This window comes from Protomyctophum bolini (assembly GCF_963924005.1).
Source record: "Protomyctophum bolini genome assembly, chromosome: 16".
In the NCBI taxonomy this organism is placed as follows: domain Eukaryota; kingdom Metazoa; phylum Chordata; class Actinopteri; order Myctophiformes; family Myctophidae; genus Protomyctophum; species Protomyctophum bolini.
Genome location: NC_137877.1, coordinates 36921243 through 36936271, shown reverse-complemented (window position 1 = coordinate 36936271; position 15029 = coordinate 36921243). Strand labels below are relative to the sequence as shown.

The 15029-nt window shown below is 41.5% G+C and overlaps 1 protein-coding gene across 1 annotated transcript; it reads right to left on the bottom strand.

Moving 5' to 3' along the window:
* Positions 1–3725: 3725 nt before the first annotated feature.
* On the bottom strand, positions 3726–13075 carry LOC308330951 (hemopexin-like; the record flags this gene model as incomplete). The annotated part of the gene is made up of 9 exons (XM_080786017.1): positions 3726–3952; positions 4385–4532; positions 4811–4944; positions 5978–6073; positions 6342–6557; positions 8288–8441; positions 9217–9374; positions 12327–12518; positions 13066–13075. The coding sequence occupies 9 exons, from the start codon at positions 13073–13075 to the stop codon at positions 3726–3728; spliced, it is 1335 nt and encodes a 444-aa protein (XP_080642143.1).
* Between the last annotated feature and the right edge of the window lie 1954 nt (positions 13076–15029).

Sequence of the window (15029 nt, the reverse complement as noted above, 5' to 3'; positions counted from 1 at the left end):
GCCTAATTCTTAAACTCTATCTGTGGCTTTTATGTGGTTTTTATGGAATATTAAAGTTTTACAACTAAATTATATATTGTAGCCTGTATACAGTACGTAGTTATGAATTGTTATGTTTGTTTCAGTATAGCAATTCATACAATTTTAGAGCTCTTTGGAATCTTATCTGTGTCTAAACCTCATTCAGAAACGTCTTCACTATATATGCACTGTTGCTTGACAGTGTGATCTGAGCCTCAAAGCATTGATGATGAATGGTTGTGTAATTATTAAGTCCCTGGAATTACAAGTCACTGACCGTCTGGCTGCTCGCCTCCTCCTCCTCCTCCTAAATGATCACAAGGTCACAACTCCATTTTTGGCATAAATCAGTGGCTATTGAACACCCTTTTAACGTCTGTGTGTTGTTTCGAAAATATTGAACCAATGGAAAGTAGTAAAAAGTGCTTCGGACAAAACCTCTTAACTCCACTGGACCCTCAAAATGTCTGCTAATGCAACTAACTCCACCACCTCTCCCCCTGTCATGGAAGTAATTGACAATTATGTAACGTTACAACACCAACTTTGATGAGGCTGTATTGATTTGTTTTAAAAATATAAGGTTTTATTAATTTCCTGAAAAAAGTATATTGTTCATTTCCTGAAAAATGAACATTTTGGAGTTATGAGGTTTCCTCCCGACAGCAGAGATATGCAACTTAACGTTTCAGCAAGAACATGCAAGAACATGCAAGAACATCAACAGGTGGTCCACGGACCACCTGTTGAAAACCTCTGGTCTATAGTTACACCCACAGCGTATTTATATTCTGCACACCTATAAATTAAGAGTTACGAATTGATGGAATCACAGATTCATCGTATTTCTCCTGGAAGAGAATGTTGTTGTTTGGACAGCTCCTGTTTGGACATAATAGTAACATGCAGTGCCACGATCGGGCAGGTACTGCTCCCCCTTAAATAAATACTACACAAGAATGGATCAACTGATCCGATGGTGGATTGGTTGTGGAGGCTGACTTCACTACTTTGTTTGTTTTGCTGAAATGCTCGAGCAAAGGTACCTACCGGTACCTACCCACACATATGCATTAATCAGCATTAAGCCTGCAGCGTGCCTCTGGATTGCCCCTGGATTGCCATGGTAATCCAGAGGTTGTTTGAGTCGACCGACTGACCGACTAATCTCACCATTTCAGCAAGCTGTTAAAATATATATAGGTGCATCTAAAAAAAATTGAATATTGTGGAAAGATATTGTTGAATCTAGTCAGTGTCTCGTACACCTCCCTCTTGACAACCAGTAAGACGCCTGAGGGCGAGAAACATCCACTTCATTGACGGCAGACTGCTGGGCGAGCGCTGGCACTTTGGCATGGGGGGGGGGGGGGTCAGATCAACATGGAATGAATTCTGTACTTCCCATATAAGGAGCATGTCTTGAGTGTACAGGGTTTGATGTAAGTAAGTAAAAGTAAAAGGTCAGATCAACATATGGAATGTCAGAACAGATCAGCTCCATACAGTTATATGGAGATCTAAGGGTGGTAGCGGGGACATTCTCTTGAGTGTACAGGGTTTGATGAGGGCCCAGGTATGGCCGGGCCTTAATATCCGGGCCTGTTGAGAACTCTATAGTTTTCGCCGGCTGCCGGTGCGGCTGCACTAATAACTTTGGAGCAGGCCTGTCAAAAGGCCCATGGAGACTCACTGCCAATCAAGCAATCAAGGCTGAGTGGCTGGCAGCTTGCTCACTGCACACAGGTGTGGGCTGCCTACAAGTAGGACTAGCTGCACTCATTCATTCAGGCATGCTCGATCACCACACCAGCTTCTTTGTCCACCACCCTCCAGAATACCGCTCTCTCCACCCTCGGAACCGTGTGCGTCAACGAGCAAACGTGAGTTAGAAACACTATGGAACATCAACTGTTTGTCACCTCACGGACTCACTGCACTATATGTGCTTTGTGTCAAATGTTTGTTCCAGTTTATTTGTGTACTATGGCTACAGCTTTCAGATATTTCCTTTGGTTTATGGAAACTGGAATGTGGACTAATCAGACCTATATAGTGTTTGGCCTGCCTAATTGGGCATGCATCATGTATATATTTGACATATTTATATGTATGTTTATATATTTCATATATGAACTTGATGCTTTATTTATCGATTTGGCCTACATTATTACTGATTGATTATATTTATTATATAGTAAATATTTATATAGATTATATAGTTTCTCATATTTAATCCTAAGTATAAGTCTTATTTGATGCTTTTAGATATCTGATATCTGATTCATGACTATGAATAATTTGACCAAGTGCATCCTGACTTGATGATTATGAATGTTTGATTTCATTATGAATATTATTTATTATCTTGAATATGGATTGAGCTTCCATTTATGATTTGTTTGTTGGATAGGTTTATTGATGCCAAATATTGTATATTTGTTTCCTTTGTACAGCACACACACACATCGTGTGTACCAAACACAATTGTTGCGCAATCAATCTAGAATTCATGAAAGCTTTACATTTTGATAATGTATATATATTATGGAAGAAAATGAACTTTTCCATGATATTCTTTATTTTTTTAGATGCACCTGCATATATATTGTGACGTGTCCAAGTTGTAAAAGAGGAAAGGGGGCACCGTGTTTAGTATGAAAGACAAGTTTATTACATGAACTAAAATCAAAGGGATAAATATATCTTTAATCTCACAAAAAGAGTTAGGTCAGAAACACAAGGTTATTGTCGAGTGAACAGATCGGTATAAACTGTATAACGGTATAAAGTGTGACTTAAACCCTAACACTTGTGTGTGTGTGTGTGCGCGTGTGTGTGTGCGCGCGCTTTCAGAACAAAGTGAACAACTGGAACGTGGCAATGGTCAGCTGCATGTATATATCACTAAACAATCTTAAACACTGTTTAAGATTTTACTGTTTGTTTAATGCAGTGGTTCCCAAAGTGGGGTCCGGGGACCCCCAGGGGTCCTTGAAGGAGTTCCAGGGGGTTCCCCAGCTAAATTATAGTTTGGAAACAAATGGACCCTTATTGGTCTGTAACTCTGAAAGTGTACAAATGGAACCAAATGTTCCATTTTGGTCCGTCCGTAGACTAATGCATGTCAAACTGGGGTTCCTTGAAATTAAACGGGTTGAGAATCACTGCTAGAGCCGTAAGAATCTTCTCTTATGGGGGTCCCTGCGGCATATCTTTTCAACTGGGGGGTCCTCAATTTGGGGGTCCTTGACATGAAAAGGTTTGGGAACCAGTGCACTAAACAGTCTTAACCCATTCAGGGAACAGGGAACCGCTTTTGGTGTTCTAAGCGTTATATGTTATACTTTAGCTATATTGAAAAAATAGCAGATCTACAAGCTCATAGTGCGGCACTGAGGGCAGCGCTATGAGCTTGTAGACGTTTTTAACTTCGGCGGTGTCCCATGGAACAACATATTTTCAGATGGGGGTCCGCGACCAAACACAGATAATTCCGGGGGTCCTTGACATGAAAATGGTTGAGCACCAACTGACACAGAAACATGAGTTTTTTTTCCAGAAAACTGTCATGATTTAGAAGACATTTTGTAATAGAATCGAGCTCGGGTGTCTAATAACACTATGGTACTGTTTGTTATAATCTCATCTCAAGTTAATGGTCCATCCATAATATACCAGTATACTGGGAGCAACATTGCCACCTAGTGGTCGCAGCCAAACATCTCCAGCGACAGCTTGTGTGGCTCCGGTCTGATCCTGCTGTAGGCCAGCAGCATGGGAGTCTCGTATTCAAAGTACTCCGCTCCCACGAAGACCCGGATGCCTCCGGGGCCACACAGGGCCGCGTCCACCTTACCGAAGGGCAGCCTGGCCTCTTTGACCACGGCCCGCGGGGTGGTGCTCAAATCAATGTCCAACATCTGATTGCCTGTATAGGAAAGCATAATATAGCATATAGTGCAATTAATCCAGAGCTATACTTACATTAAGCAAGAACAAATTAAAGCATGGCAATACATCATATACATGCAAAGTATAGTTATCATGAATCATATACGTGAGCTAAGAACGTAACAGTGGAATATCTATAAAATGAAACTATGCATACTGTATATAGTGCTATGTTTACATAAAATGCTATAAGTCTACATAAACTGCCATCTAGCTCTATACATAAAATGCTGTCCAAGTTACATAAGTTGAGCCTTTGAATACGCCTGTAGGAGGTCGAGGCTATAGGTCAAGTATGACAACATTATAGATTTTTAGAAAAAAAAATTGTTGTGGCATACTGGAGAATAATTCATTTTTTGTTGCGACCAAAGGTCGCAGATAACTATGAAGTATTGCGTTCTTATACCTCTCACGACGTGCAGGACGGGGGGTTCTCCACAGACAAACGCGGCGTCCACTGGCCCCTGGACGCCCAACTCCTCTGTCAGGGCTTTGGGGTAGCCTTCCACGAGGTCGTACTGTTCGCCAGACTTGTACGCAAACACCTGGTCCTCCTGTCGCGGAGAGGTGCATAGGAGAACATAACACAATTACAATTTAGGCATTTAGCTCTTAATCCAGAGCGATTTACATTAAGCAAAAACAAAAAGCATGGCATACATTATATATATATATATATATATATATATATATATATAAAAATAAAAAAATAAAAAAATAAACCCTCAAATATATTCTGTATAGTTCCAACTCAGCGTCAACCATGATGTGAAAGCATTGGATTGTCATTCATTCCTCCCCCCCCCCCCCCCCCCCCTCCCGATGACCTCACCTTAATGATGTAGAACAGGCCGGCATCGTAGAAGGCTGCGTGCACGTCACTCTTCACCTCCCTGAAGGACTCTGCGATGGGGGTGGCGTGCCAACCGCCTGTGTGCGCCTCGTTTTCACGTAGGAAGTAGTCACCTGCATGACAGACAGACAGACAGACAGACAGACGGTTTGAGGTCATCATGACATGATATGCTCATATCCTCGGTGTGATTTTTTTATTCTGGGACGTGAAAAAAAGTTCACCCCAATTTCCCAAATGAGCCCCACAAATCCATGCTTTCTATTATAGAAGCAAATCATCCACCACCACGCAATCAAATATTGAGTGTCCATTTAACTATGGGAGTGTAATGGAACCAAATGGACCTGTCAAATTAACATTAACATTAACGAGAGAGAAAAAAAGTGTTGTACCCTGCCCTTTTCCCATTAATTTTTCCCATAGACGTTTCAGAAAGTATATTTATTTAAATACCTGTTAAAGCCTTGGACAAAGCCAACTAGGATGGTGAAAAAAATCATGATAAGTTCTTGGGCCGAACAAATAATTAGAAAGAAGTAAAACGACAACAAAAAGTGCCCTTATTTTCTTATTTCTAATTATTTGTTCGGCCCAAAAAAAATTGTTTATTGTCATGAGTTGGCTTTGTCCGAGGCTTAATGTCTTTAAATAAATACTTTCTGAAACCTCTATGGGGAAAAATGAATGGGAAATTCTCTTTCGGGCTTGCTCGTCGGGGGCGGGACTGCGAGCAAATCATCCCCCAAACGCAAACAAATATTGAGTGTTCAACTATATGAGAGTGTAATGGAACCAAATTGGGACCTGTCAAATTGAATGTGAAAAATTGAATTGTGGGCGGCTGTGGCTCAGGAGGTAGAGCAGGTTGTCCAATGATCCCTGGGTTCGAATCCCGGCTCCTCCTCCTGTCCACATGTCCAAGTGTCCTTGGGCAAGACACTGAACCCTACATTGCCTCCAGTGAGTTGGTCGGTGTGAGCTCGCCACCATTGGTGTGTGAATGTGCAGGGAAGTGAGGACGCTGGCGCCGCTTCACCTCCCAATGTAATTAATGAACCATTGTAAAGCGCTTTGAGCACTTGGAAAAAAGCGCTATAAAAATGCAATTCATTAATGAACACAATTTGACAGTCAGTCACTCGCCTCTAAAAGCCACGGTCCTCTCCAGGCCATCCATGGCGATGGCGTCCAGAGGAACGTGACTGCAGCGTTCTCTCTCTGTGTGGTTGCTCAGACGACCTGCACAGCAGAACAAAATGGGCAGTGGTGGAAAAAAGTACTCCAAAGTAAAAGTACCAATACTGCAATTTAGAACTATACTTTGTTACAAGTAAAAGTACGGAATTGAAAATGTATACTTGAGTAACAGTACAGAAGTCTCAGGCCTCCTCCATAAACCTCCTGTGACACGGAACCTGCGGTCCACAAACTTGCACCTCCTCTCTGTCCCCATGAAGGCATGCAGTCAAGTGAACCCCGTCACTTCACACTCGACATAAACACTCACCAAAGTTGGGGCACTTCATGAAGTAGTCGCGTGCGTCTTTCGGGTAGACGCCGCCGGCCACGGCGCCAGTGACGGGGTGGAACTTTGTGAACTGGTGTCCGTGGAAGCAGTAGTAGTGGCTCTGCCAGCGCAGGGCAGAGGTGCAGTTGGACAAGTGAGCCCAGTGGTTGCTCTTTACCTTCTTTGTGTGGGTGTCAAAGTGGAACACACGACAGCCTGGAAAGATAAAAATGCGCACAAACATATAGCTTTAAAGTTGATTGAATCACTTTGACGGGAAATGTGCTCTGTTTGAGTTGCTGACTGCATGTGTTGTCAGATTGCAATGGCTTTTTCAGACTTCCGTTGACCACGGGGTCTGCTGTACCCCTCTAGAGCAGCGGTCCCCAAACCTTTTTGGCCGTGCACCCCCCCGTTACCTCCTGACCATCACTAAGTCTTTTTGTATTTGGCCCGAAAATGATAAATTCTGTAATATGGCAAAATAATCACAGAATGTCACTGCACTGAGAGACATGCAGCTGCTCTATACATCTCCGTACAACAGTGGTTTACCAGATTTTGACGGTAAATAACGCCATAAAACCGCCATTACCCTTTTCATTTCACGCACCCCCTAAGAAGGCGTTCTCGCACGCCACAGTTTGGGAACCTCTGGTCTAGACGAGCACACATGCAGGGCATCTGGCAGCCCGGAGGCCACATGTGGCCCCCACCATCACTTAATTAATGTGGCCCGCAAGTTAATATCAGAATACTGATATATTATTGATTTCAGCTGTTTACAATTCCAAACATGCAAACATGACCCGCTTTAATCACTTCAGTCTATGTATAGCTTAATGACTAGTATTAAAAAGTTATTGTCTTTTTTTTTTTTTTTACGTCTAATGTATTTGTATTTTAGTTCATGAAGTTAACATGTGTCCGGGTAGCTCAGTCGGCAGAGCTCTCGCCTTTGGGCCACAAGTCCATGAGTTCGATCCCGGGGCACCGCCAACCCGGCGAATGACAGACTCCATCTCCCAGGGGTCTAGTGCAGTGTAGCAGGGACAGACTCCATCTCCCAGGGGTCTAGTGCAGTGTAGCAGGGACAGACTCCATCTCCCAGGGGTCTAGTGCAGTGTAACGGGGACAGACTCCATCTCCCAGGGGTCTAGTGCAGTGTAGCGGGGACAGACTCCATCTCCCAGGGGTCTAGTGCAGTGTAGCGGGGACAGACTCCATCTCCCAGGGGTCTAGTGCAGTGTAACGGGGACAGACTCCATCTCCCAGGGGTCTAGTGCATTGTTACGGGGATAGACTCCATCTCCCAGGGGTCTAGTGCAGTGTAGCGGGGACAGACTCCATCTCCCAGGGGTCTATAGTGCAGTGTAGCGGGGACAGACTCCATCTCCCAGGGGTCTATAGTGCAGTGTAGCGGGGACAGACTCCATCTCCCAGGGGTCTAGTGCAGTGTAACGGGGACAGACTCCATCTCCCAGGGGTCTATAGTGCAGTGTAGCGGGGACAGACTCCATCTCCCAGGGGTCTATAGTGCAGTGTAGCAGGGACAGACTCCATCTCCCAGGGGTCTATAGTGCAGTGTAGCGGGGACAGACTCCATCTCCCAGGGGTCTATAGCGCATTGTAGTGGGGATCGACTGCCGCGTGTTACCGACAATAAGCCACTGCCGACCTACTTCTAGTAAATGCATTTGAAATTCAAATATAGCTAAAATAGCTGATCTACAGTACAAGCTCAATAAGCGGCACACTGCGACGCGTTTTTGAGCTTGTAGATCGGCTATTGTCTCTGAGACCAAAGGTTACCGGTTGCATCTTTAAAAAAGGATCTGACCGAGTACTATATGCACTGGCCGAGTAAATAGTATGCATGTTTTATGCTTCTATAAAACACTTTATGGACAGAATAATAAAATGTGATATGTCTGTGTCATTTATACCCTTGAAGAAGATAACGGAGTCGCGGGCGCACTCTCCTTTGGGGCACTCCACTGCAGCGTCGACATGGCTGGGGATTCCAGGGAAGGCCTCCGAGATGTCCTTGGGGAATCCCTCCTCCAGCGTGTGGTCATGGTAGCTGAACACCTTGTCATTCTATAGAGAGCATGGGGACGTGCACACATAAGACCTCAAAGGGGGCTTGAGCCCCTGCCCCTTTTTACCCGTTCGTAAAACAACTGCCCTTTATTCCAGACCACGATTTATACTATGGCGCAAGAAATGCAAATGCCACTCCTTTCCTTTTTTTTTTTTTTTGTGGCTTTCTTACTTACTTTACTTATCCCCATTATGCCGGCTGCGCCGCATAGGGCTGCAATTACTTTCGCCTTTATTTTATATATTTATTTTTTATGGGGGATAGATAGTAGGGATAGAGTCGAGCCCGCGGCACACTGCCAGACTGGATTACCGGCCAAGGTGCCTGGACCGCTGAGCCACGGCCTGGCAGTGATTCTCAACCCGTTTGACATGCATTAATCTCAATCAGTTGATATTGTAAAATCAATGTTAATTTAACTCAGAGAGTGTACAAATGGAACCAAATTAATTTGGTTCCATTTGTACACTCTCAGAGATATACAGACCAGGGTTTATTTGGTTCCTATAACTATCACATATAGCTGAGAGACCCGCTGGAACTCCCTCAAGGACCCCTGGGGCCAAAAAGGCTATAAAATAAAGCAGCGATCTCTCTTGGCCTTAATGTACTATTTTCCAGATCAGCTATTTCAACTATCTTTGTCCAAAAAGTGCACCCTCTTACGGGATTTCAGCCCCTGTCTCTCTAACACTCTCTGCACGTTCCTAGCTTCCTTGGGAAAATAAAAACACCAAAAACAGTGGTGTTAAAAAGAGGAGACTGTCCTACCAGGAAGAAGTAGACATGTTTGTGTTCCTTGTCATCGTTGTGGTGCAGACACACGGCAGCGTCGATGTGACCCAAATGAGCATGATGTTCCTCCAGCTCCTTGTAGGATCCATTGATCCACTCCGAAGGTCCATTGAAGCCCCTCCACATGTGGTCACCTTTTTTAAGAAGACAAAGTCGTACCATTTTTGTCACACACGCAAGTGAAAACTAGTTCACCGCAATTTACTTTTCTTTGTGACCACCGCCGCTCCGACTCATGGTGCGTCACCCGTTCAAATCATGCAATTAGAAACAATGGTGGTGGGTCGCACACACCAAGAACTGCTTTGGTCTTTATTCTTAATAGACAAATGTCTACTCTATTATTCACTAAAGCAGTTCTTGGTGTCTATTATTCACTATATCTCTGCTGTCATAACTCCAAAAATATATTTTTTTCAGGAAATTAAGAAAACCTTATTAAAAAAGAATATATGTTTTTTCTTAATTTCCTGAAAATTTTACATTAACAAAGCAATACAGCCTCATCAAAGTAGGTGTTGTAACTTTATATATTGTCAATTCCTTCCATGAGAGGGGGAGAGGTGGTGGAGTTAGTTGCTTTAGCAGACATTTTGAGGATCCAATGGAGTTAAGAGGTTTTGTCCAAAGCACTTTTTACTACTTTCCATTGGTTCAATATTTTCAAACAACACCACACAGACGTAAAGGGTGTTCAATAGCACAGAGTTATGCCAAAAAAACATCTAAAACCTAAAAAAATTATTCACTATGAAAGAATGAAAACTAAAGCAGTTCTTATTATTCACTATGAAAGAATGAAAACTAAAGCAGTTCTTATTATTCACTATGAAAGAATGAAAACTAAAGCAGTTCTTATTATTCACTATGAAAGAATGAAAACTAAAGCAGTTCTTATTATTCACTATGAAAGAATGAAAACTAAAGCAGTTCTTAGTATTCACTATGAAAGAATAAAAACTAAAGCAGTTCTTATTATTCACTATGAAAGAATAAAAACTAAAGCAGTTCTTATTATTCACTATGAAAGAATAAAAACTAAAGCAGTTCTTATTATTCACTATGAAAGAATGAAAACTAAAGCAGTTCTTATTATTCACTATGAAAGAATAAAAACTAAAGCAGTTCTTAGTATTCACTATGAAAGAATGAAAACTAAAGCAGTTCTTATTATTCACTGTGAAAGAATGAAAACTAAAGCAGTTCTTATTATTCACTATGAAAGAATGAAAACTAAAGCAGTTCTTATTATTCACTATGCAAGAATGAAAACTAAAGCAGTTATTATTATTCACTATGCAAGAATGAAAACTAAAGCAGTTCTTATTATTCACTATGAAAGAATGAAAACTAAAGCAGTTCTTATTATTCACTATGAAAGAATGAAAACTAAAGCAGTTCTTATTATTCACTATGAAAGAATGAAAACTAAAGCAGTTCTTATTATTCACTATGAAAGAATAAAAACTAAAGCAGTTCTTAGTATTCACTATGAAAGAATAAAAACTAAAGCAGTTCTTAGTATTCACTATGAAAGAATAAAAACTAAAGCCGTTCTTATTATTCACTATGAAAGAATGAAAACTAAAGCAGTTCTTATTATTCACTATGAAAGAATGAAAACTAAAGCCGTTCTTATTATTCACTATGAAAGAATGAAAACTAAAGCAGTTCTTATTATTCACTATGAAAGAATGAAAACTAAAGCAGTTCTTATTATTCACTATGATGAAAGAATAAAAACTAAAGCAGTTCTTGGTGTCAATTATTCACTATAAAGAATACAAACTAAAGCAGTTCTTGGTGTGTGCGACCCATCACCGTTATTTCTCTGCATTTGACCCATCTCTTAGAGCGGTGGTGAGCGATGAGCTGCAGCCGTGCCTCGGTCGCCCGGGAATCATTTTGACAAGTTGAACTGACCGTGACTTGTCTTCATAAATCATGGGTTTCCCAAAAAAAAAAATTAAACTCAAAACCAAACTGAAAAAACACCATTATGAATGAACAAACTTGAGCCATATTTCAAAAATAGCCAGCTATATTCACTTTTTTTTCTCCAACATTATTTGGAACATTTCCAAAAAAAGAAGAAGAAAAAGTTTTATAGTTTATAGTTTTATAATCGAAGGAAACCTCGTAAATCAGTGCTATTGAACACCCTTTACGTCTGTGTGTTTCTATTGAACACCCTTTACGTCTGTGTGTTTCTATTGAACACCCTTTACGTCTGTGTGTTTCCATTGAACACCCTTTACGTCTGTGTGTTTCTATTGAACACCCTTTACGTCTGTGTGTTTCTATTGAACACCCTTTACGTCTGTGTGTTTCTATTGAACACCCTTTACGTCTGTGTGTTTCTATTGAACACCCTTTACGTCTGTGTGTTTCTATTGAACACCCTTTACGGCTGTGTGTTTCTATTGAACACCCTTTACGTCTGTGTTTCTATTGAACACCCTTTACGTCTGTGTGTTTCTATTGAACACCCTTTACGTCTGTGTGTTTCTATTGAACACCCTTTACGTCTGTGTGTTTCTATTGAACACCCTTTACGTCTGTGTGTTTCTATTGAACACCCTTTACGGCTGTGTGTTTCTATTGAACACCCTTTACGTCTGTGTTTCTATTGAACACCCTTTACGTCTGTGTGTTTCTATTGAACACCCTTTACGTCTGTGTGTTTCTATTGAACACCCTTTACGTCTGTGTGTTTCTATTGAACACCCTTTACGTCTGTGTGTTTCTATTGAACACCCTTTACGTCTGTGTGTTTCTATTGAACACCCTTTACGTCTGTGTGTTTCTATTGAACACCCTTTACGTCTGTGTGTTTCGAGTAAGTAAAAAGTAGTAAAGAGTGCTTTGGACAAAACCTCTTAACTCCATTGGACCCTCGAAATGTCTGCTAAAGAAACTAACTCCACCACCTCGCCCCCTCTCATGGAAATAATTGACAAAATATGAAGTTACAACACCAACTTTGATGAGGCTGTATTGCTTTGTTTTAAAAATATAAGGTTTTCTTTATTTCCTGAAAGATGAACATTTTGGAGTTATATCCGACAGCAGAGGTATATATATACCTTTGAAGAAGTAGGTGATTCCTTGGGCGTCTGGGGCAATGGCGTCGAACTCGATGCCCTCGCAGCGATCGACGCGAGCCACGTGGTCGTGGTCGTCGTGGCGGTGGACATGACCTTGAACGTGGGCGCCGCCGTGACCTCCGTCGTGGTGGTGACCTCCGTGGGTGTGCTCGTGACCTCCGTCGTGGTGATCTGAGTCAAACGGCCGTCTGGTCAGAGAGGCTTACACAAGTATAGCGCTTCATATAGATGGAGTCGGTGTTCTTTTTGGCAGCACATTTTTTTATTCTAGTTTTAGTCGGTCTCTTCAAAAGTTTTCATTACTTTTAGTCACATTTTAGTCACCTGGAATGTTTTAGTGTTAGTCTAGTAGTTTTAGTCGACTAAATGTCATACGATTGTAGTCGACTAAATCTGCAGTTGATTTAGTCGACTGAAATGTATTTTGGCGGGGCCTTGATGCCAACTGTTTTTACACAAAATAGCAGATCTACAAGCTGCAACGCGTTATTGAGAACCGTTGATATAGAGACATGAGGTTTTTCAGAAAATTGTCATGATTTAGAAGACTTTTATTTTTATTTTTTATTTTTACGTCAGGCCTAAATGCACTGTTTACGACAGCAGTGCATGGTTCAAAATGATGTTTGTCCATGTAAATATAATCAGGAGTGTCCTATCTTAATGGAATCTCCTCTTGGTGATGTTTTATGGGCAGTATAATAATAAGAGTGTTTACCTGCCAGCATGACATCCAGATTCCTAAAGATTAAATACAAAAAAGAAATGCATCATGTTAGAAAACAGTCACCCGCTATTCAGTATTGATAAACATGTGGGCTGTGTGTGCTGGCCTTCCTTACGGTAAATAAGCATCAGTAGCTTATATTTATTTTGAGACTTTCCTCCTGTCGGCAGTGTCTCAAAATACATTCAAAACTAAAGCATTGTTATGCTGTGCTCCATATCCCAATCCCAGGCGTCAGGCATGATCATTAATCAATGCTTTTTTGTATATTTGTCTTGTTTTCTGTCGTTAAAACATTTTGCCTGATGAAGACCATAGAGCGTCGCAGTACTTTCAAAAAGTATTTATTTAAAGACCTTTTAAGCCTCGTACAAAGCCAACTGGAGTTGTGACAAATAATGACAACAAACACAATTTTTTGGGCCGAACAAATAATTAGAAGCAAAACTAAAACGGCGGGTTACAACACTTCTTTTTGTTGTTTTTCTTCTTTGTAATTATTTGTTTGGTCCAAAATATTGTGTTTGTTGTCATGATTTGTCAGAATCAACTCGAGTTGGCTTTGTCCGACCCTCTATAGAGGGTCGAAACGTCGCATTTTGGCCTTTAATAAAGCAAGTCTCTTGTGGAGCTCTAGAAACGGTCAAACCATAATTCATAAGAGCATTTAGGTTGGCGGTTCTCAAAGTGGGGTCCCACGGGGACCCCCAGGGGTCCTTGAAGGGGTTCCAGGGGGTCCCCAGCTAAATTGTATTGATTGTACAGTCAGTCCCATTCTGAACGGGAACCCCTTTAGGTTTTTTAAGAATATGTTATACTTTAGCAATTGAAAAATAGCAGATCTAAAAGCTCATATAAGCTGGTAGGTCTGCTACTTTTGAAAAATCGTGAAAATGTAGTGCAAATCTTTGAATAATATATTCTTTCAGAACGAACGTTTTTAACTCAAATCTTTGCTTCTGGGGGGGTCCCTGAAACAACACATTTTCAGATGGGGGTTGGCGGCCAATTACATTAAGTAAGTAGTAGTACTAGTAAGTAGTAGTAGTAGTAGTACTAGTAGTAGTAGTGGTAGTAGTAGACGTCAGGCCTAAATGGGTTAAACATTTTAACCTTACGTTTATACTTTTAAACAACACAAATCTTTTCTTATGGGGGTCCTGGCACAAAATAGCTTCAAGTGGGGAATCCGGTGGCCAAATAACATGTCATTTTGGGGGTCATTTGTTGTCATAAGAATGCTTGAGAATCCCCAAAATATAATCACCGCTGTTAAAAATCACTCATGCTCAGCTGACCTTAGATCAAGGAACTATTGAACTGTCACGAACAAACACAGGACCAGAATTCACGGCTTATCTATTCTCTGCACATTGTCACATCAGTCTGCGTCAGGCAGAGACCGTCAATTGAGAGGAATTGAGAAAAATAACCTGTGTGTGTATCTACACACTAGACCATCTAATACAGGGGTGCCCAAAAACAAAGGCTGTGCAGGTAGAACACATGACATGACACGATCTCTACCAACTGAGCTATGCAGACACAGTCAGTCGACCCATTCTAAACAGTAACATCAGTTTTGGGGATGTCTATCCATTACTACAGTGTGTTTTGCTGTAAATGTTTTCACATACAAACTTCTCTTCAACTGGGATTTCAGTTAATGGTCCATAGATTGTGTGTAGGACGTTTTACGCAAATTGCTCAAAAAAAATCCAGCCAGAAAATCAGGTATAAGTATTTTTCAAACTGCTCAAAATGGCGGACAATCTGACCGGGGGGCCTGCACTACTATGGCCAGATGGCAACACTCCACGATTGCATGTACAGAGATATGGAGAGCTCTCGCTATATGTCTTGTTGCACGAAATAGACGAGATTATCCTATACCGTACCACCACGACAACCTGCCTGCTCTGGTGAGCCAGCCCCAAAAGCAGGATCCAAAAGGC